Raw genomic sequence first — 23,708 nt, 5'->3', positions numbered from 1 at the left:
AGCGCCGAAGCGCTACACCAAAGCGCCAAGGCGCTGACACCGAAAAACGCCGAAGCGCTATGCGCCGGAGCGCGTGTATTAAGCGTGAAGACGCTATGCACTAGAAGCCGAAACGTCAGCTGACCCGCAGAGCGGAGACGCTAAGTGCTAGTACAGTGTCTCAGTCTAAAAGACAATGGTGTTGTGCTATACTTACCTGTTGTTAAAAGGGGCAACTGAAAAGTGTAGTTGGCGGTAGTCTTTCTAATGTATTGTATGGGGAATTTTTTTTTTTTTTTTTTTTTTTTTAGAGGAACTGCAGCCGCACTAAAGTGCAGATTATATTTGTAGCGTAGCTACAGTCATACAGCAACCACACGGTGAAGTTACAATCCGCGGGTGGAATTATTGGAGTGGCTGCTAGCAGCAGGCTCCACTCCGGGTCTAGCCGAGGCGAGACCGAGGCTGCAAAATATTGCGTGGCCTAGCCAGGCGCGCAACGTGTCCTCTAAACTCTATTCTACACCTACGGAGAGAATAGACAATACCAAAACCCAATAACAAATGTTAACAATACAATAAATATAGCAGCAGTGTGGAGTAGTGGTTAGGGCTCTGGACTCTTGACCGGAGGGTCGTGGGTTCAATCCCTGGGGGGGACACTGCTGCTGTACCCTTGAGCAAAGTACTTTACCTAGATTGCTCCAGTAAAAACCCAACTGTATAAATGGGTAATTGTATGTAAAAATAATGTGATATCTTATAACAATTGTAAGTCGCCCTGGATAAGGGTGTCTGCTAAGAAATAAATAATAATAATAATAATAATAATAATAATAATAATAATAATAATATATATGTAAGAAAGAAAGACGGAGAGCCAACACGGAAAGAACGCAATGCCGACGCAAAGCGTGAAAGAGAAAACAATATATATAAAATTTATATATATATATATATATATAATGCTCAGTAGAGCGAACACTGAAATCAACTCAGAGAAGGGGCGGTAGCCAGCTTCTCAAGCTCAAGGCTGACGAGTACAATCAGTGGTGGAAATCTCTCAGAGAGAAAACTTACCAGCTCAATGCCCTACAAAGGCTGAAGGCAAAAGAGGAAGAGGGTCTCTTCGCGCTGCGTATAGTAAGCTCCCAAGGGGGCGGACTTACGTGGCAGCTCACGCAGAGGCCTGTCGGCTGCTTTGCTATAAAAGCTCAGCCAATCCCTACTGCCTGACGGCAATATCCCATACCTTGATGGTTATTTTCGACTTGAAAGGGAACTAATATTTTTGTTTATCACACCCTTCACTTTATAGCTATACTGCTATTAAAACTGTTAGCCTGTTATACCACTACTGTCCAGTAGGTGGCAGTGCAGTAAGCCACTGAGGTATAAGATATCGGGAACTCAAACCTTCTTTTCATTAGTAAAGATTCCGGCTAAGGAAGAGAACGCATAACTGTCTCGGTTTCTTTATTTCACAGTAACCTGTAACAAGTCAGGCCATCGCCAGACCCGTAACAGACACAATCAGCTATGTATATGAAAAGTCATGTGATACAATCCCACACCACAGCATCCCACTCATTGGTCAGTTTAAACCTAAAGGTCTACGGACCAGTTACTACTACTTGTTGAAATGGCAACATACCTCTTCAATGCACCAGTGAAGTGTTGTCAGTATGTCTGTGAGAATTAAGCATTTCAAAAGAATCACATGTTGATTGTATTACTGTTATTGGTATAGGCGACAATTACATTCCTTTTGAAGATCCACTCCACAGTTGTAAAACTAGTCTTGACTAAATTTGAATCTAATTAAGTTTAACCATTTGTGGTCCAATTTTCCCTTTCCGGTCCGATGTCGGACCCTGTCCGACATCATCAAAAATACGTATAACACTGGTCTCTAGTCGTTTTTTTCTCAGGAAAAAGCCGAGAACACCATTCAATGGCCGAGTGAGACCGATAGGAGCCAAGAGAAGCTGAAAGAAAAGGGGCGGATCTGAGCAATACACTTAGCCCCAGCACCACAGAGATAACACGGCCATAAACAAACAAGATAGCTGCTTCTGCATCCAGCGCTCAAAGACTATCACGGACATTTGCAGAGCTTTTTGAGATGCTATAGTAATAAAATAATGACTTGGATCGCATTATTGAGGAGTTTGGTGATAAAACGAGTGATCAGGAGATGATTTATCAGTATGTACAACTATGAAGAGGTGAAAGATACAGCGAACAAGGGGTGGTGCGGGGCTGGAGAGGGAGTATTGAGTGTCCTGTTGATATACAGTGCCTTTTAAACCTGTTATACTGTTAAACAATACTTTTGGACCTGACATGCCTGAGACGCGCTGAATAAATGGACTGCAAAGGGTTAAGCCTTTCAGGAGGTGTCATTTCTTCAAATGAGGAGGTATTGAAACACTCCACACACACAGATTGTTAGTTTAGGAGACAATGGAAGTCTTAATTGTCACAGACAAGCCCTCCATTGACCTCCAGGTGATAGTGAGCTGTTGTAATGTGGTTAATGCCTTTTTCACCAAGTAGTTCTTGAAAGCATGGGACACAAATTGAGGCCCAATATTCCTCTGTCCAGGAGAGCAACCACCAAGAAAAAGTGTTAAAACCAAGCTTCGCCCAGGACAACTGGAAGCCGCTGGAGACTGGAAAATGCTGGCAGATGTTGGTCAACGGCTTATTTTTCCACCTGAGATTCCCGGTTTACCCAGTGGAGGTGGGTTGTTGAGGATTTGTGGCACACTCTACAACCCGGTTTCTCAGAGATGTCGGGTCCAGTGGTCTGTGGTTGAGACGGAAAGATTCTGGCTGGGGATCTCAAGCACAATAGAAAGAAAGCAACACTGATGTACGGGTAAGTAAGCTGGGCTGAGTTGAGTGGGGGACGGAGGGGGGTGATGCTGGGACGCCAGAATCACTGTCGAGCCCTCTTAAGGTGTCGTGAGCTAGTCGACGAAACACCGAGGATGGAAGGTGCCCACTTGAAGACTCTACTTAGCTCAATCCAGAGGGTTGACATGCTGATGCGTTGGGGAGACTGCACAGTGTTCGATCCCCGTTGTGTGTGCTGATACGCTGGGGAGGCAAAATAAGCTGATCCCTGGAGCAAGCATTACACTTCAGCCATCAACACCAGGCAGAAGGATATCTACATCATCAGATGGAAAGAAACACAAATGGATTGAGATGCAGATGGATCACATTAGTTTAGTGTAAAGCTACGACTTAGTTGGTACTTATCTTGGCGAGAGCAGAGTTCAAATCAGCATGAAGTTTTAACATCTACTCTCATGTAATGGAAATCATAATCGGTAACTATCGTCTCTGGTAGCCCCCATCGAGCAAAAAGGGATTCCTGTGTCTCCAGCACCAATGACGCTGTGATGAGTGCTGTGGGAAAGACTTCAGGCCATTTGGAGTGTAAATCATATGCAACCAGTAAGAACCTTTGATGGTAAGGAGCTCGTCACATATATCAAGATGGATTTTCTGCCATGGTCCTGAGGCCAGGCCATGGGTTGGAGCAGGGTGGCAAGGAGTATTTGGGACTTGCCATGCAACAAACAAACCTCACAGTCCTTTACTAGTTGCTCGATTTGGCAGTCAAAACCGGGCCACCATACTATGTTGCTGTAATGCTGCTGGAATGACGACACAGTGTCCACGTGCTATGCCGAACATTGCCCTAGCAGGACAACTAATCTTTGTTTCCAGTAAAGGGTTGGCGCTGCCATCAACTTTTTTTGGCCAGCCCTCTGTAATGTATTGTTGTACTTCTCTATAAAGTGAGTAATTTCCTGATCTCCACTGCATCAGATGTAATAATCATGGATCGAGAACTAGTAAGCATCACCACCAGATCATTCTCAGCCGTCAAATCATGACTAGGGAGAGTGTAGTAAGACTAGAGGTGGTCTGCCACTTGGTTCAGGTTGCCTGACTTAAACTCCAACCAGTCAGACCAACGGTAGATGCAAAGTGGTTTGTGATCAGGTAGCCAAAAGAGGGGTTAGGGCTTGATGATCTATGCGTAAGATGAAATGTTACTCATACAGGTAGGTATGCCATCGTTCACAGGCCCAAATGCATGCTAGTACTTCTCTTTCCTTTACAGAGAATTTTTGCTCAGTAGATGACAGTGCTCTGGAGGCAAATACTACAGGCAGTTCATGTCCACCTTGTATTTGGAATAATACAGTCCCCAATGCTACAGCAGATGCATCACAAGTTACAATTGCGTGGCTTCCAGGGAAAAGTGTGCCAAGGTGGGGGCAGAAGTAATATTTTTCTTCAGCGTGCCGATGGCCTCCTGGCCGGCAGGTGTCCAATCCCATGGAGCGTCAATTGTGGCGTAGGCGGGTACGAACCAAAGATAATTATTAGTCATTCCGAGGACGTGCTGAAGACCACAAACTCATGTAACTCTGCTTCCAATTCTTCTTTTGGGTGTAGGGGAAAAGGTTAGGAATGATGGCCTTATTTATTGCTCTAATGTCCACACAGAGTCTAACGTCCCCTGACTTCTTTGATGCAATAACTAGGTTATTGCATCAAACTAGGTTATTGAAACCCACAGAGAAGAATCAATTTGTTCAATGATATCTTCGTTCAACAATGGGTCCAATTCTTCAGCAACTTTATCTTTTACAGCTAGAGGAAGGTGGCACAGGGGTTGCTTCACAACACTCACTGAGGGATCCAGAGTTGGTGCATGGGCCAATTTCGTACAAAACCAAAGCCAGAAAATACACTGGGAAACTGAGCTTTCCAGTCAGGCACAGCATTGTTGATTGTTAAGTCCCTGGCATTGCAAACTCTGAATTGAAGTGCTTGAAACAAGTTTAAGCCCAATATATCTGCATCATGCTTTGGTACAAAGAATGTAAAAGCTGGTAGTTTGTGTCTAAGTATTGGACAGGAAGGGTAACAGTGCCTTTAATTTTAATTGCGGAGAAGCCATAGCCAGTCAGAGAAGTAACTGTTGACTCCAGGGCATGGTGAGCAAAATAAGAGCTGTAAGTGGTGAAACTTAGGAAAAGAAACTTCAGCCCCTGTATCCATAATGAGGGGAACCCGAATATTGTCCAAAAAACAGTCACAAACCTTGAAGTTATTCCACATGCCATTAACTGTATGGAGGAACGTTGTATTATTGTTGCTTTAGTAGTATCAGGAGGCGCCAGTCTGCACCACCGTGCAAAATGATTGTATTTGTCACAATTGTGACATTGCTAGCCTTTGGCTGGGCAATCAGAAGCCCCTTCTCTGTGATGTGTAGAACCGCAATTTCTGCATCTCCCTGGACATGTAACTGGAGAGGTTGTGGTAGCCTGAACGCGGTGTACTGTGGGCTGAATCTGATCCACCTGAGCAAGCTGGCTAGGTTCCAGGGTCCTATCTAGCGTAAGAGAACCAGGTTCGAGCAGCAAATGCTCAAGTATTTTAGGATTGCATGTGTATCGCGCAGGTAAACCATGGGGTTCAGTCCCGAAATAGTAATAGACACTAAAAAAGACACACACAAACACAACACGGTCACAAGTCCAAAGTGAGTGCACTCAGTGAAAGTGGTGATTTACAGGTTTATACGTGCACAATGGTGAAGTGTAGTCTGAGTTTAATTGCCGGCTGTTTAGCTACAGCTCCCAGATATTAGCCTTCTATAAACGACAAACGTAACAGTTTAATAGAGAAACAAAACACACAAAAACTCACAGTTTCTTTATAACACAGTACTCCTTCACTGGTCCTTTCATAACCATAGCAAAGGAGCAGATCGCTCTGCCACATCCCCTTATATACCCTCAGTCACGCCTTTGGTAGTGAGTGCAATCACGTCTCCTCCAATCCATGACTGAGACATTGCGTACCACAGTAAGGCGCTGACTTCTAGTATAATGGCTTCGCCCCCTTTTTGGATGTCCGACTTCCGACTGACCCTGGAATGAACTGTCAAACCATCCAGTCCAGGTCACACTGTTCCTGTTATACAGCGCCAACACAGGTCGGGAGGGAGATTGTTGACTAGGATTCATTTGCTCTTTATCACAGTTACATTGTGTTTTAAAAGTCCAGTCTACCTCAAAAGACAACACACAAATCCAATTTAATTTAACTCATCTAATTTGGGTAATGGGTAGCCATCTTAGCTCTTCTTCATGTCCTATGTTCTTTGCTGCTCTGTGCATGTGATCTGTTCCCTGATAAAGCTAATTTCATTTTCAACACTTTTTCTCTGTTCTCAAAAGACTCAATATCAAAGGCCATTTCCAGTGGCCCAGCTCATTGGCACATATTTTTAGACAAATCTCTTCAACCGTGAATACAGTAAACAACAATTACTCAGGGTAGCCTTTACAAGCCAGATTGACAAATGCCAGTACATGGAATAGTACATTTTAGCCAGCACATTGAAAATGTCAGTTCCAGCACTGACATAAATGTGTTGAATTTGAAATTGCCTTGTGTCTGATACACCCAAGGCATGGTATATTACACATCCGGAAAATTCAGTCAGGTATTGTAGGTTACACATCCCTAAAAATGGTTTTACTATTGTAAAAGCATAGCAAAGTGTGATAAAACATAGTGAAAGCATGGTAAACTATGTAATTGTATAAGGTCTCAAGCTTTATGGGCCTTCTGCTTGTCTGTGGTTCTTGTCACACGGTTTTGCATTTATACTTTTAATTCCAAAAACATTAAAATGAGTGTATACTTAATGAAATATGTCTGTGTGGCAAAGTGGTGAATACGTGCAGGTGAGTGCAGTGCAGAGCGGATTAATCACACAGACAATGTTGTACAGGTGCAAGGGTGTTTATTTAATTTATTAAATGTCCAGAGCCTTGAGGCAAACCTGCAAACAATAATAGTGTTGGAAGTGGTACAGCGGTGTGTATCACTTCTGATTATAATCCCACGGGTTTGACCCGTAACCCAAAGTCCGGTTCCTTCACCCACACAAAACACAAAACACAGACACAATTCTGACAGTGCGTGATTTTAGTGCTAGTGGTGCAAAAAGACAGTTCCTGTAGTGGAAAGGTGAGTGGTGATGTCCAGGTTTTTCTCTGGCCTGCGGCTGCAGCTCCGGATCGTGCTCAGTATTCTTGGTGAGAAACGACACACAAGACAAACAGTGTTAATACACAGACAGGAAAAACACTCACGGTTTTTAGTACACACAAGACGGGCTCCTTCTAGGTTATTTGGTTTAACCATATGCAAAGGAACAGATCACGTACGCTACCCCCCTATTTATATCCTCGCTCATGACCCCTAAGTTAACAAGCGCATCCGCTCCTCCAATCCTCGGATGCCACACCGTTTACCGTCGGGGTCATTGAGTTTGGATACCATAGCTCCGTTCCTCTCCTAAATGACCGACTTCCACCTACCCTACTGAATAAATTGTCGTGCCATTTAATTAAGGGTACTCTGTTCCTCTTGCACCGTGCCCTCACAGGTCGAGAGGGAGATCTAACACCAAGAATCATTCGATCTCTGTCACAGTCTGCTAAAAATCTACAATGTCACTGCAGTAACTTGGAGAACAACAAAGAAGGCCTAATCAGTTACAGTATTTCTCTTTCTTTTATGGCACTTAATTTTAAGGTACCGGTAAGCATTTGCTATCTCTCAGTTTTAAAACTTAGCTATGGTTCACAACATAACACAGTGGAATGATCACAGTACTATCATGCAGTAATTGTAGGGCAGTATTGCTATGTGTGAAATCTTTAACAATAAAGTCTAAACAAAAATGCTTTAATTTGCTTCAAAATCATTTCAAACTGGTTAATAGACTAGCAAGCGCTGGCAAAATCAGCTCAGTTGTATACGGTGCTGAACTAATTTATTTTAACGTTTTGTTTTGTTTATGGACTTTGCGATACCTGCACTAATAGTTGTATCTACAACACATCGACAATAAAAATCAACCATTTTGATACAGACTTTCTAACAAGTCTGACACCAACAGTTTTGTCTGTTACTTAATTAAATAGTTTTGTAAAAAATAAACCTAACAAACATGCTTAATATAAAAGAACAGTCCTACTACAGTAGCAAGAGCAGTTTACACTGCCTCTGGGTTTTTGCATTATCAATTACAAATGTTTTTAATCCATTGATGGAACTGCCCAGTCTACTTATTATGTTTTCATGCAAATTGGCTTCATCACTGTCATTCTCATATCCACTTTGACATGTGACACATTATTTCTCCTTGTCCAGCGCTTCTTTAACCTGGTCTGTATGCATAGTTTTCCGCATTTGCGGTTCATTCCGAATTTTACCGAAAAATTACAGGATTTCTTTTTTTACTGGACGTTGGTTTTTACTGATTTATACCCGATTTTTGTCTACTATTCAATATTTTTCCAGTACTATTTTCTAGGATATACACAATATTTTGATTAAAATGCTGTTTTATTTGGACTGACATTATAATAAGCAGACCTACGATACAGCAGACGTTTAGACGTCAGAGGATCAAGTAACGTTCAAATGTGGTTCTCTCATTATCACCTGATTATGTTGTCAATTGATGGGCATAATAACCACTAGCTTGATAAAAAAAAAAAAAAAAAAAAACTAAATTGATATACTTGCACAAAATATAATATTTGAAGTGGATGAAGAATGGGGAGAAAACATAAATCAGTTTATGAATATTCAAAAGAAAACTAATGTTTTTACACAAGCTTTAATAAAAAGAAAGCACAGAATGATTGTTAATGAGTTTGTCAGAGCGCTGTGCTTTGTTGGACAGCCACTGTTTATGGCAGAGAGGTATTATTATTATTTGTTTATTTAGCAGACGCCTTTATCCAAGGCGACTTACAGAGACTATGTAGGTATGTATAGGTGACTTCATGCGACAGCTAAAACACTGCCTAACGCCGACAATCTTACTTGTAAATATTTGACAGAAAATGATGATGCTTTCGTTGGTAAACATATGGAATGCATTGATTGTAAATGTCCAGTGTGATTTTTGACACGTCTCCCGATGGTTTGCATCACCCAGTTATGTCATTTTTCTTTTCTTTTTATGATTTCAAGGTGAATAAACCTGGCTTGTTTTGTGCTGATGTAATGTTCATACCTTCTGTAGATACTATTTCCGTCAGCACAGTGATTGCCCAAACATTCGCAAAGTACCAGCTAACTTGGGAAAACGTGGCTTCGACTTGCACAGATTCTGCTCATCATACATGCCAGGGACATTATTAATCAGAAATCAGAACTGCTACGCATCATATTCCACATGTAAAGTGTGTATACTGAGATTTTTTCCCACTGATTTTTACCTATGTTTCAATTAAAAACAATTTTTTGTACAGATTTTATCCCTATTTTAATATATGTAAAATAAACTCCAAAAAATTGCCAGATTTTTTTTTTTTTTTTTTAAAGATAAAAACTGAAAACATGGAACACTATGTATACAGTACCAATATGCCAGAGGGCAGGATCACTACGAGCACTGTATGCAATCCTCTGATTGGTGGAAGTATTATTGGCGATCCAATCAAAACCGCCAATAAAGCCAAAATAAATTATCCGTCTGTTATACGGTATAGCCCAGGTTAAGATGTGCGCTGTAATTAAAATAAATAAATAAATAAATAAATAAATAAATAAATAAAAACATCCTGAACCTCCTAACGCCCATGCGATACAGTCCGTGCGCCCCAGTTTGAGAACCACTGGTATAAGCTGCAAAATTACTGTGTAAATCTGCTTGCAATTTTTTGTATTTACTGCAGGAATATCTCTGTGATATATTGGTAGCTGTGATTAAAATAACATCTAGTGCTATTCAGCCCACAAGGTCTCAAATGATTGTAGAATAATTGCAAGACAGTGTGGCAAATAAATCCCATAATTCTGGTTAGCTCAGCCATTAATGTATCTAGAACAAAGCACAGTCTCACATATGAGCACAGCAGGTTCATTACTTTGCTTTGAGGGTTAACAGAAAACACTTGCATGGCCAATTGCTGGGTTAAATATTGTGAAATATGCAAAATGGCACTTTCTCTAAAACAGCTATACAAATTTACATTTTGAATGGGAAATCCTTTATTGCTGTGTCTGACATGTTTTAATAAGTATGTGGAACTACAAATGATTCTTTCAAAAGGACCTGTGGTTTGCCAATGGTGGACTTCTTTAAAATGCTTTTATCTTTAATGTGTGAGTTGGCTAACCAACTAGGCTCATGCAACTTGCTCTCCCACAAACCACAATATGTTTTACAGATAGAACAACTGTTTTGCAGAAAACACGCCTCTTCAATTTAAAATGGTAACCTATGCTTGCACAGCATAGCTAAATGGATTGGACATCAGTTGTGTCTGACTGCTTTATATCCCTGTGACAGGGTACACCCCGCCCCAGTGTTTATTTGTATTTGTGTTGTATTATTATAATTTCAATGTGTTGTTTGGTGTTTAAAAACAAAATGCTTGTTATTATTGTTTTAAAGCTTGGACAGGGTTAAAATTCTCCATCCATGCTAAATGCATGCATAATGTGGCCATCTCCTAATTAAGTAAGTGATTACCAATTTGGAAATGGCCATGTGTATAAAAAGAGCGGATCAGCCGCTTATCAGGGTGGGGTGTTCAGAAAGGAGGAACGTAAGAAGTACGATATAAAAATAACAATTGCTACTCGTGCTGGTTTCAAACCAGCATGATACTTGTTTTATTTAGTGTGTATACTGTTTTGTGTCTGTTTATTTTGGCCACCGTGCCATTTTGTCTTGAAGAAGTCTTTTGTTTTGTTTAAACCTTTTATTTGGATTATATAAGAGCACATTTTCAAGTGACGTCACCACTTGACCATCCGGTCACAACCCCCTTTGTGATTATTGCTGACCTCTAAATATTTTGTATTGCTCCCTTTTATTTTGTCTGTAATGTAACAAATATTTTATTATAGAATAGTTTAAATTGTATTAATATATGCATACCTTTTTAAATACAGTAGAATGAAACAACAAGTTCAATACAAGTAATTCACAATCTGTTGGGGCAAAGTTTAGTATTGCTTTAGTAGAAAAAAAATTACAATGTATTTTTTCTTGCATTAAGATCTGCTTTATTGCTCATACCATAAAAAGCGAAGGGGACTCATATTCAGGTCCCAGAAGCACAGCAGTAAATCTGTAATAAAATGTATCCCTCTGTGGTGTTAAGTTATAAAACCTGAATACAAATCCCTTTAACTATACTGCATTCTGAATGAAATCAGTCATGATATTTATTAAAGAACTGCTATGTACATGATTTCACTGAGTGCCAATGAAATTATACCTCAGTTAATGGCTTTCGTTGACTTTTAAATAAAGAAAATGTGCATTGCTGTTTAATACCTTTGTATTGTCTCATTTTCAGCTCAATGCAAACTTTTCATTAGTTTTGTACTTTGAAAAGTCATAACTGTCTCTGTTTTCCCAAAATGAAATACTGCTATGTTATACAACTTGCTCTCATAGTATAACATGTCCCTGTGCAAACAGTTTTGGAGTGCAATGAGATTTACATGTGGAGCTTAAAGAGTAAGTAGCAGGTTTCTGAAAAATAACATACCTGTAATTTTTCATTGTTAACATCCTGACAACATTTTACACATAACTTTAAAGCCTGTTTCAAAGCTCTTTTCAAAATGCCTGCTCTAGTGCACTGATAGTGTAAGGATTATTGCCCACATTGTTAAACAGGTATGTGAGAGGGGAGGGATTTGGACTGCCCGTCAGGTGCATGCGGGAGCCTGTAGGGGGGTTGTATTCTCCGTGTATTCCCACGCTGTCAGGCAATGTGTTATGACGGGACTCAGCTGTGAGGAAATCGGCTGACGTTCTGTCATTGGCTGGGGGGGTGGGACTACACGGGGTGAATGAATTAATAAAAAGGCGCTGTTTTGTATCCTCTCTGGCTCATACAGGAAACACAGTGGAGCATGACTTCACAGCCGAATCCTGAACAATCAGAGGCTCTGGAGCAGCGACTCGGAGAGACGGAGTGGCACTTCAGCGCAAGACTTACAGACTCAGGGTACAAGCAAGGCACATGGGTTTATTTATTGGGATACTATTTTAGTTAGCGAGTTTAGCGGGACTGAGCCGTCCCACAGTATACGAGAGGGTGCAGAGCAGTGCCTGTTCCTCGGGGCTCCCACCGCTAGAGGGAGCAACGAGCCGCGGAAAAACCCGCACACTTTATTTTGTAGTTTTTCCTTAAAGTATTTTGTTTTCCTTTTTCCTTTCGCCTTTTTACATATTGTTCTTTTGGATTACACACCTGTGTGTTGTATGAAGACGGGGCACAATACCATTGTTGGTAGAGTGCCCCGAACTGTAACAAAACACCTGCCAACTGAGCGCAAACTAATAAATCTGGGCGCCTGTGTCGGTGTTTCATATTTGAACTTTGTGTCTGTCTTGTGTCTTCCCACACCCTACTACAAGGTAACACAGCAATAACGATCCATGATGAGACAGAAAAGCTAGAGCACTCGTTATGTTTTTTTTTTAATTTATTTTTTATCGCTCTTCCTGCAGTGATTTAGAGGACAGATCTCAAACCCCAGTGCACTAGAGCGGATATTTTGAAAAGAGCTTTGAAATAGACTTTAACGTTTAAAAAGTTGTCAGGATGTGAACAATGAAAAGAAAACTACAGGTACATTATTTAAACAGTTATATCAACACGTCTGGATGGATATCGGTATATTTTTTGGAACCCCGCTACTTATTCTTTAATGATGCTGTGATTACTCTGCTGGACTCCATTGCATCGGTACAGTTAATCAGACCTGGAAAAATACTTAAATCTTCAGTAACAGTAGAACCTGGACACAGGTAGAATACTTTATTACTTCCTTATGTCTGCTTTTTTGAGAGCAGTTATCTTTCCTTTAGTGCAGTAGCAGTATACAATTATGGGTGATGTTACCTTTCCTAGACTGTACAGTAAACTTCATGACATTAGGTCCTAAAATGGCCAAATAAAGATCCAGCAATATAACTGTAATGTTATAAACCGCCACACAATGCATGAGGCTGCTGTGTCTATATACTGTACAGTAGGTGCAATATAAAAGGCTGGGGGGGGGGTATCTGTATAAGACTGAACGGAAATATGTACATTGAATTGCAGGCCTATAACTTCCCTACCAATGTAAAACTATAACTAATACAAAATGGAATCCCCTGGACTGAATTTCAATTGACACGGTTTGAAAAATAATGAATCCAGAAGGCTGGACAACAAGCTGAAGTAATAACATAAAAAGAGATATGGTGATGAAAGTTGCTTTTTGAAGTGAAAATTGTATTTTTTATAGATTCTGTACATGCTGGCCAGTGATATGTAGGGGAAATCGTTTCATTACTTAGCATCCTTAGAACAAACTCAAGCTATACAAAACCAAGGATTTGGAATAGGCTTTATTCATACTTTCACTGACTGTTTTGAAACACAGTGTGAAAAAAGGATTTATAATCAGAGCGAACCCTAGCTTTTATAATAATAATGTAGGCCTGAGTGACTGGCAGCATGATATGAATGGCTCTATTTTAATCCCAGTAATACCAACGCGATCCCATAATAACCAGCGAACAGGCGTTGGTGTCCCTTAGTTTAAAACAAAGTCTTTCATCAAGGATATGATTCCAGTATTGTTTCAAAATGAACATGTCATTTTCAATTATTGGTCTAAAGACCTATGGGAAATTATGAAGGCCTTACCTGTATCTAAAAGCAAGTCTCTATTTTTGCATATTGTTAATGGTATTTGAATAAACATACCAGAAAGAGTAAAGGAAACAATATATATATATATATATATATATATATATATATATATATATATATATATATATACATATATATATATATAAAGGTTGCAATATCAGCGTGCAAAGCTGTCTGATGTTGTCTCTGAACATTTTTAAATTGAGTTCATTTTTCAAAGGTTAATATTTTATAACACAAAACTTACCAGTTAACCAGCTTAATTTTAATGCAGTGATTTTTACCTATTACCTTCTAAGTAGTGGTATAGTTATCCTGATTGTAATTCAGCTTCCCAGTTCCCATGTTTAGTAGAGATGTTATATTGTTACCACACAAGTTTTAAGATCTGTTTATCAAAATACATCATTAAACAGCCTGGGGAAAGACCTTGTGAAAAAAACAAAAGACATTGGATTGGATTAGTTAAAGTACATTAGTAATGAGGAAGGATTTATGACTTTTAAAAGTCCACCCCCTAAATATTTTGCATGCATGATTATGGATCTGCTAGGCTTTAGCCTTAAGCAGATATTCAGTACTAAGCTTTTTTTTTTCTAAAACATGTGCTAATCTCTTAGCTCAGAATGCTTGTAGAATTAGTAAAAAGAAAAAGCGATCACATTTTCTGTTTACCTGCTCCTATTAAACCTTGGATCCACGCACAATACTATGTCATGCTTTCCTATGCGGATATTATAGTATGCTTTACTGCACTTTGAGGTCCTTTCATCATAGTATATCACAGTAAACAGTTGACTGTAACCCATGTCTTTCATATCATCATTTTAATTTTCAGAGATTGTCACAGTATTACATTTAAAGTGCATGCAGCTATAAATGTCATTTAAGTTTTTTTTTCCTCCTTTGCCTTTGTGACCTATCAACTCTGTTCAAATCTTTATTACATTTTATTCTGCCCAAAGTCTAGTTTTCACATTTTCATCTGGAACTCCTGTAAAAGGTTAACATTACCAGGAACAGCCTAGGGGATACACAGTGTATGGCACATGAACAAATAAAGATTGAGACACTGCCACTGTTTTACAACGGCCTCTGTTATGTCATGTATTTGTACATGGAGTGCTATAATGGTTGCTCTCCCAAATAGACATCAAAATGAGCCTCCGGTAGAAAAGTGTGGGGAATTGTTGTTCTATTAGTTGGTCACCTGAAAAAAGGTTAATTCAGCTACATCATCGACTCAACTACTACCTTTATTTTGTGTGAGTCATAACCAGGACTGTTGTAATTCATATTTTAAATGATATAGACTGAGAATACTTATTCAAGCTGTTTTGTTAATTACTGTGGCTTGAAACATTGGGCCATATTTTAAAAGTCCTTTTAATGCTACTTTATATATATTGAGTTTATAACTTTTTATTTGCTTGTCTGCTATATCTTTTCATCTGTCATTTCTCTCCATATCCTTAGTTTTCTTTTTCTATTTTATTTGACCTTTTCCTATAAGAAACATTTTTAAAAAATGTATTTCGCATTTTTATATTTTGTTTAATTTCTGTAAGTCCCTTTGGATAAAAGCATCTGCTAAATAAGGGCAGCGGGCTCTTTGAGCTATATATATATATATATATATATATATATATATATATATATATATATATATATATTTACATCACTAAATCTATAGTGTTTTTAGGTATTGAATACTATGTGGATGATTAAAATGTACTCAACAGTCGTATATGAACAGTGCTACACTGTTTTATGCAGTGGTGTTTTGTTGGTGCCCCCCCCCCCCCCCCCAAAAAATAAAATAAACAAAGGACAGTGGTTTAATACTTCACAATCACCTTTCATTAAATCATAAAAAAAATAAACTGCATTAGCTGGTATTGTTAAGAGATGTGGTTTAGAACTGCTGGTAAGGCTAGTGGAAGGAGTTAAAGTCAGGTATATCGTTGGGAATCACGGATTGCAGGAGGCTGAGGCTTGGATAGCACAGCTTCGCCAGAAGGAGTTGAAAAGATCTAGATAAGATTAACTGACATATGTAAGGGCACAGATAGTGAGCAACAGAGGTGGCCCAGATGAATAGACTGAAACCTGTGTTAATAGTGAGCCCATGTTTTACCTAATCCTCCCAGATAAACTGTTCCATACAGAATTATCAAGATACAATCTTCAGGGTATCAGGCTGAAAATGAAGTTTTGAAAAGTGCCTTGATTCCTTAGCTTCAAATGAGAAACTGGCCATAAGAATCTTTATTTATTCCCAGCTTCCCTCTGAAAGACACTCTTCAGGAAAGTGCCAATAAGCTAGCAACAGATGCATTAAAGCCTTTGTGTTTTGATTGACAGTACATGATATAAAGCAACCTCACTTGACATTTAGGTTTTTTTATATATAAGATTTGGAACAAAGAATGAAAGGCAGAAAAACTTCAAAAGAAAATAAATATGTTTATACAATTCGACAAGGGAAATTGCATTAAGGGTATTGCTCCAGCTACATACCTGTTACATGACAATTTCTAATACCGATGATGAATATTGCCATTTTTTAAAATGTTTCTTTGGTTCTGTTTAACTTTAACAAGTTAATGTGATTTTTGTATTTGTTTATTTTCTAGTGCTAGAGCTGCAAAATAGAGTCTGTATGAAGATGTTCATACAATACATCATCGCTCTGATGTGGAAATAGTCAGTCAGGTTCAGCCTTTGTACATTTTAAAATAAAAGACAGCCTTTGTGTCAGAATGAATAAGAAATATTTAGTGTGTGTGACTATTTCCCACAGGAGACCAGGATAAAGCCATTAAACTCATGTGTAACAGGGTCACACATCTGTTGTGTTCACTTAACATTTGCAGATAAGTGTATTTAATACTACATTTTGATTTCACTTTATTGATTGAACTATATTTTTTTATGTTGACACTGGTATATTAAGCTAATTTTCATAATGAGTCACTTTTACATCTCTGCTTCCATTGTGTGGTTTTATATTAATTAAATGATGAGTAACTACTAAAACCTGGGTAGAGAGAAATTGATCCGTATGTATGTCTTATTGGCTGAATGTAGTTTGCTTCAGATCTGTAACTACAGATTTTTTTAACTGGAAGTAACTAACAAAACTAGTAGTGTATGGCATTCTATAAATACAAATATTTTTCAACAGGTGGTGTAAGAACCACTTGTTACAAATGAATTTCACAATTCTCTTTAGCATACTAAAGCAATAACTGCATTGCAATTTGGCATTAATATGTAAAATACTTTTAAAAGGTAATTGCGGCAACAGAATGCCTGTTCATTCACAGCTGGAGCATACTCAAGCACAATGACTAACAGAACACTGGAAGAGGGTTAGAATAGACATAAGTGATTGGTTTTTCAGGGCACATTGCTGACACAAATACTGTATTCATACTGCATCAACATCTTCCTACTATTCCTTGCACTTAGTATTTGTTCAAAGGTTTTATTTTTAGTCTCCATGCTACATAAGTTTGTTTTTTTTGAGTATTGTTAAGTATTAAGTAATTCCATTAAGTATTCAGTCTTCTTCATTGTCTTTAAAAAATATATATTTGTGTGTTAATTTACCACATACTTGCTTTTAAATTTGTATTAATTTGATTCAGGGGAAGCATAATTTTATTATAAATGGTATAAATGATATGTATTCAAAGATCAAAGCGCAGCATTGTAAGACGTAAAGTGTGGTGTGGGATGAGGATCTCACCTTCTGGACCGACAGGAGCCGCCCTCGTTTGAGGTGCAACCTCCGAGGTCACCAAGGCCGGGTCAACCCACAGAAGAGAGATACAGTTGCAAAGGAGGCAGTGGAGGAGAAAAGCTTGCAGAACAAATATTGGAAGGTGAGCCTGGACTATATAGGTTGAGGAAGCAATAGGATTAACGTAGTGAGCTGAGCCTCGCTCCTAGAACTACGGCAAGCCTCTATTTACTCATACTAATAAATGAAAAGGGTTTATGTATGTGATAATGTGAGAAGGTATGGACATGTTGAAATTCATACTTACATAAATGCTTGCTTACAGATGTAGAAGCATATATATATATAAATAAAGGGTTGGACAAAAAGTAAACAAACATCTTTAATATGAAATATCTGTCATATCCTATGTGACTGAACTTGACGTGGATTTGATGCTCTTATTACAGCAACAATGGCATCAATTGGACAAAATATTCAGTTGTGTGAGGGAAGACTATTTTCCCAAAAGCGTATGCTACATATTGCAGGTATTTCTAGTCGTCCCCCCCCTAGTGTTTGTGTATATTGTATATAAGTGGTAAGCTTGGGTTTAAGTTTTGTACCAGTATGGTGGTAAGTGTATCTGTAAGCTACTTGTATCCTTCCCAGGCACTCTTGGAAGACCTTTATTAGTAATGAAAGTAGGATGTAACTAAATGAATGAAGACTCATTGGGTATCACTCTCTTTTCACATAATTCCTTTAAATCTGACTCTTATTATTATCAACAGTCAGTTTTCAAGATGCAACACACACAATATTAATGGTACCTCTCTCAACTGTACATTTTTAATTGCAGCAAAAATGCCCTTCCTCTGCTAGCCAGCAGAGGGTATTGTTTTTTTGCTCATGAACCAACAGACATTTATGAGGCTAGCTAGCAACAGTACTGGATGTCTAGACGTGATGAGGGAAATTAGCTTTCTCTTGACCTGAAGATCATGTTTGAGACAGTCGCTGAACCAGAAATGCTGTTTACATACCATAACAAGAACTGTGTTCATAAGCAGAATGTATTCTTCGTGACAAGCACAATCTATTTTGTATTTGTTAGCTGGCGAGTACTCCTTGAGATGACCTATACTCTGAAGCAGCTCTGATTGGTTGAGGCAGGCCTGGATGGCTGCAGCCTTCCTTTTACACAGCGGTGGGTGAACTGGCTACAATGTGGAGGACCCCTCATTCCAGCACTGTCTTTTATGCAGGAAAAGCTGTAAGCCCCTTCAGCGAGGTTGCAAACTCACTACATCAGCCCTGTAGTGTTATATTCCATATTGTTTTTTCTGTCAGAAATGTCAGAATGAATACTCCAAAGCATTAGATGTTTGGGGTCAACGCACCATAGCAAAGTGCATTCAACTGTCATGTTGAGCTCTGTAACCTTCTAATGATAAATGTAGTGTTATCTGCTCAGTAATACAATGTGGCTAGTATTAATGCATTCTTCTTATTATTGTTATTGTTATTCTTATCCAGACAAATTACATGAATTAACAAATCACCAAAGGGAAACATTTGCATCTAATTAAGACAGGTCCTATCCCCTTGTCATTTACTTGTATTATTAGGGCTCACAGGCAAGTAAGAGCAGGTGACTGTTTTATTCATTTAACAGTTACTTTGAGGTTTGAGGCAAGAAAACAAAATCATGCAACATGAAAAATACCTATGTACAGTATATATATAAATTATAAAATGCAATGCAATAACAAAACAGCCATGGGAATTTTTTGGAGGTGCTGCTTCCCATCAACACATACTTAGCCATCATTTTCCTCCATCAAACAATCGTGTCTAGTGTCCAATCCCTTTTTAGCCCACAGGACGAGTATTGGCCTTTTCTAATTAGATTATCATATTTCCAAGTAATGGAATTTGATTGAACCCTGCAACTATAGTAGTACAATATGGTCCAAGTCGCAGAAGGAAGGCTGTTACAATAAGCTGTGATCAATACAGAGTAAATAAACAAATGAAAAAGGAAGCATTATCTAAGTACACAAGGACACTTTGTTCCTAAGTGCACACAATGAATTTTAAAGATCTTTCTTCCAAAGGCAAATAAAATATTATGGAGTGACATATTTGATGGATGGGCGGGTTCTGGAAACCACATTATCAATTGCTTTTCTCCTTGTTTGGCCTCAGTCCAGTAAGCTTTATTTGAACAAGCCCCCATGCTAACATCGTTTTGATTGCAGGAAGTCGCTGGTTGTTGTTAAAGGATACAGTTTCTCAGACGCTGTTATCGTTACACTCTGATTGGCTGTTTGATATGACAGCCAGTATTTTTAGCAGTTCAAAGCAGCATGAAGTTTTATTTACACAAAGTATCCCTATTCCTGTCTCTAGGTCATGCAAATGATACTGCATGACCTTTTTCATGAATGTTAATTTCTAATATCTGGTTGAATGGTTTACATCCTTTATGACCCAACATGATGATTTTTACATGAAAAAAGGTTCACCTTCTGGTTATGGACTTATAGGGAAAGATTGGAGAACTGAAATCGGGAGACGCAATAGACAGGGATTTATAGTCACGCCATGGGGTTATTACCTCTGCTCTTTTATAATCCCACAGGTACTGTGGAATGTTGTGAAAGCTTGCAGGACAGACAGGAATGCCATTTTACATCCCAGGATTTCAACCTAGAACCCTTCAGACTAGAGGCACCTATGAATGCTGCTAACTGAGCATACACGTCCACAATATACTGTCGAATTCAACCTTATTCTAATTCCAGAGGTTTTTTTTGTATATAGGGCAGCGTGTGTGGCTATACCCCAGCCAAGTGACTTCATGCATGCTCTTATATAATGTATAAACTAAGGACAAGGCAGGAAAAAGGATGTGGACTTTAAGTCATTTAATATAGGTGTAGTCAAAAGTTTTGAATTAGCATTTTTGCAAAAACATTGCCGAAATAAATAACTGTAGACATCTATTTCTTTTTCCTCATCCACAAAAGAAAAACTTTTGCTACAAAAGATGTTTCCTATAATTATTTGTTTTTGAGAAATTTCTAGAAATTATAAATTTCCATTGGGTATGTAAACTTTTGACTACAACTGTAACATGACCTCAATTCAGGGGGGGGCTTCATTTCAGTTCAGTTTTTCCACACACTGCATTTTGAAACTAGTGACCAGTTTTATGTCTGGTAAAGGGGCCTCTCTGGTAAATGAAAACATACTGTGCGACGAAGTGTACACTGACCTCTGACTTCTCACATTGGATAATAGCTTTTGGTCTCAGCTGGCCTGCTGTGTGCTCCAAAGATCTTAGATGAAGATCCATCTTTTCCAATTGTATTTCCTAGACATCTAGGTAACAACTTTATCATTTGTATTTTTATAATGAGGTAAATATTTGCCTTACCAACACAGAAGTGATTTACTGCAGTTAGCATACCAGCAGTGAGAATTATTAACATTAAATTACTATACAGGGTGGTTATTATGTAACACCTGCTCACTCAGAGGGACTACAAACAGAGGGGCTGTTTTTAATATATAGTCCATCTATGCCAGTTCAGTGCGATAAGCACAGAATAATATTAGATAACTGATCAGGTTCTTTATATTCAGATACAGAGCTAAAATACAGGGAACAGTGTCACCAAGAAAACACAGACAATAGATACATATAAAATCAACGAGAATGTTTTTATTTGACAGCACGGTTAAAAGAGCAATAACACATTGTTCAATATCCAAGTGATGTTCCAGTAACAGATCATCATAATTAAGATTTATGAAAATAGTAATTTTAAATCACCAAAGTGCAAACTGCAATATTGCACTTTAGAAAGTGCTTAGTGAATGTAGTAAGGGTACAGTTTGTTAACCAGGCGTAAATAGAGGATAATAATACAAACACTGACCATTGTAAAAACATATGTTGTCTGTGCAGGGGAAGGAACATCCGAGCGAGAGAAAAATCTGTATAACAATCTCTTGCTTTACTTTCCATACCATAGGTTCCAATCAGCTAACGACAGGCTAAAAACTCTTAATTCACTCACGCTCATTGTTTAAACTGGCATACTGTATGTCAGCTGGAAGCTTATCGTCAGGAAAGTCCATGTACAGGCTTGTTTCATTTTCCTCTGTTACTCTCCGTTCCAAACACTAAAATGTGTCCCCACTCCTGCGTAAACAAAAACACAACTAAGGATGGACGGACAGGCAGACAGGCAGGCAGAAAGAAAGTAGGAAACCTATCCCCAGGATGGCCATCCATTTTGCAAGAGATGTGGGCTATTTATATTCAGGGGCATAAAACTATCAATAATTCAATTAGTCGGAACCCAGTAAGGCATAACAAGTGAACTGAATGGAGAAGCTACTAGAATGTGATAAATCAATTACAAAGTGTTAGTCAATAATATATAAAACATGCACTAATGCACTAATCAAAGTGTAAAATTATAAAAAAAAAATAAAGCATATAAATATGTGAAAGATAACAGGGGAATTTTAACCTTGTTACAATTATACAAAGAATAAAAAGTCCATCCATACAAATATAAGTTGCACTGATCCCAGGAGGATGTATGGCTTGCTTTCCTTTGATTATGTTAAAAATAAAGTTATATGTTTGGTGAGAGAGAATGCTCTGGAAGCAGGTGTCTCCAGAATTTGGAACCTTCTTTCCACTTAAATGTAATTCACATACTGATATTTTGTATATGTTTGTAGCTTTGTTGAACGGATTTGATAGACAAAATGAGTTTATTGACTTCTTTGCTGGTAATGTATTTTTTATAGAATTCACTACAGATCACCAGCCAGAACTGTAGTCATAGTAGAAGTAGCAACAGGCGTTGTCTCTTTAAGAGGACATTCAACAACTAATTAACCAGAATTCCAAATGGTATTAGATGTCGGCAAAGGACAGGCGAAACAAAATGGGAGAAATTCCACTTGTCGTTTTCACTGCCAGCAAGAGAAATAACCACCACGTTACTTTGATTGACAGCTGAACAAAATGTTACTCGCTCGCTTATAGAACGTCAGCAAACAGGGGCGTTCTGCTCTGGGCGGAGCGTGGCGCTGTGCTGCTATTGGACGCTTTTTGATTAAACGTCTTTACTCCACGTGGGGCACAGACTGCAAACTCCGCCTTGCTTCTACTATTGGCTTTTACTGTAATGATCGACATAAAAACACGGACAAGGCTTCTATACGGTCTAATCTGATTGGTTATCTTTAATGCCAGCTACACCTCTTAGCTCTCTGCTCGCCCCGGGACTGTTCGCAGAGACTTCAGGAAATTGTAGTTATTAGGGAGAGGGTTTCACGTTGAAAGTCTAAGACCGAATGACTCAATGCGACTACATTACCCGGAAGGCTACAGTCACCCCTGCGGGTTGTTGTGAATATATATCAGAATTTTAATGACTTGCTGCTGCTAAATTTGGTCAAAGAAGTCACTACAGAAGGCTTGTTGTTAGCGCTGTACAGGGAGCACTTTGCAGACGTTTCTTCTCACGGCGATGGGTCTGGATTGTGTTAGAAAATGTGCAAATAAGGAAAGAAATAAGTGATAAAAAAAACAAAAAACTATTGAGCTTAGTAAATGAACAGAACAATTCAGAAAACAGAGTAGTACAAACTAAAAGTGAATCAAAAGGAAGAAAAAAATCATAACGGTGAAAGAAAATCTTTGGAAGGGAGATGGGATGCTTTTTTATACAAATGTGAAATTCCGATCATTACAATCCGGACTAGTAGTCGGCAGACCGCGAGCCAGTACAAAGGTTAAGAATAAACATGCTCGTAGTTCTTAAAATATTGACACAATCCTGTCGAATTTACATTGGAAGCGAAGATACTTCCTGTTGTATTTAAGATAAAACACCTGGGAATGTTGCAACGTTCTTTGCGAAGGGATAAGCGGATACAAAGCGCTCTTGCATGAAACTGTAGAGGAAATTACTCCACGCTTCCGAGAAGACGGGAGTGTTAATGAGGGCTGTCGAATTTATGTGAATAACTAAGAATTTGTTATATTTTCATGTTGTTAACATCCTGGAAGGAATAAATACCATATTGATGATTCGAGACCTGAGCAAGATGTACCCCCAGGCTAGGCACCCAGTAAGTATATGGGAGAAATCCTCGCTTCTGAT

At 38.6% G+C, this 23,708-nt stretch overlaps 1 protein-coding gene across 3 annotated transcripts in view; it reads left to right on the top strand.

Annotated features, from left to right (window-relative positions):
* Window positions 1-22,777: 22,777 nt before the first annotated feature.
* The window catches only part of LOC117421089 (transducin-like enhancer protein 4), a 90,050-nt gene continuing 89,119 nt past the window's right edge, over window positions 22,778-23,708 (top strand). For 2 of the 3 annotated variants that reach the window (XM_034035023.3, XM_034035022.3), the window contains exon 1: window positions 22,779-23,676. In XM_034035023.3, coding sequence (XP_033890914.1) covers window positions 23,632-23,676 — 45 coding nt within the window. In that variant the 5' untranslated portion in view covers window positions 22,779-23,631. Of the gene's footprint in view, window positions 23,677-23,708 lie in introns of all 3 variants that reach the window. The other variant, XM_059025418.1, reaches the window with a different exon arrangement.

This window comes from Acipenser ruthenus, chromosome 1 (assembly GCF_902713425.1).
Source record: "Acipenser ruthenus chromosome 1, fAciRut3.2 maternal haplotype, whole genome shotgun sequence".
Taxonomy (NCBI): Eukaryota; Metazoa; Chordata; class Actinopteri; order Acipenseriformes; family Acipenseridae; genus Acipenser; species Acipenser ruthenus.
Note: the sequence above shows the minus strand (reverse complement) of the source record. Positions and strands in the feature narration are given on the sequence as shown.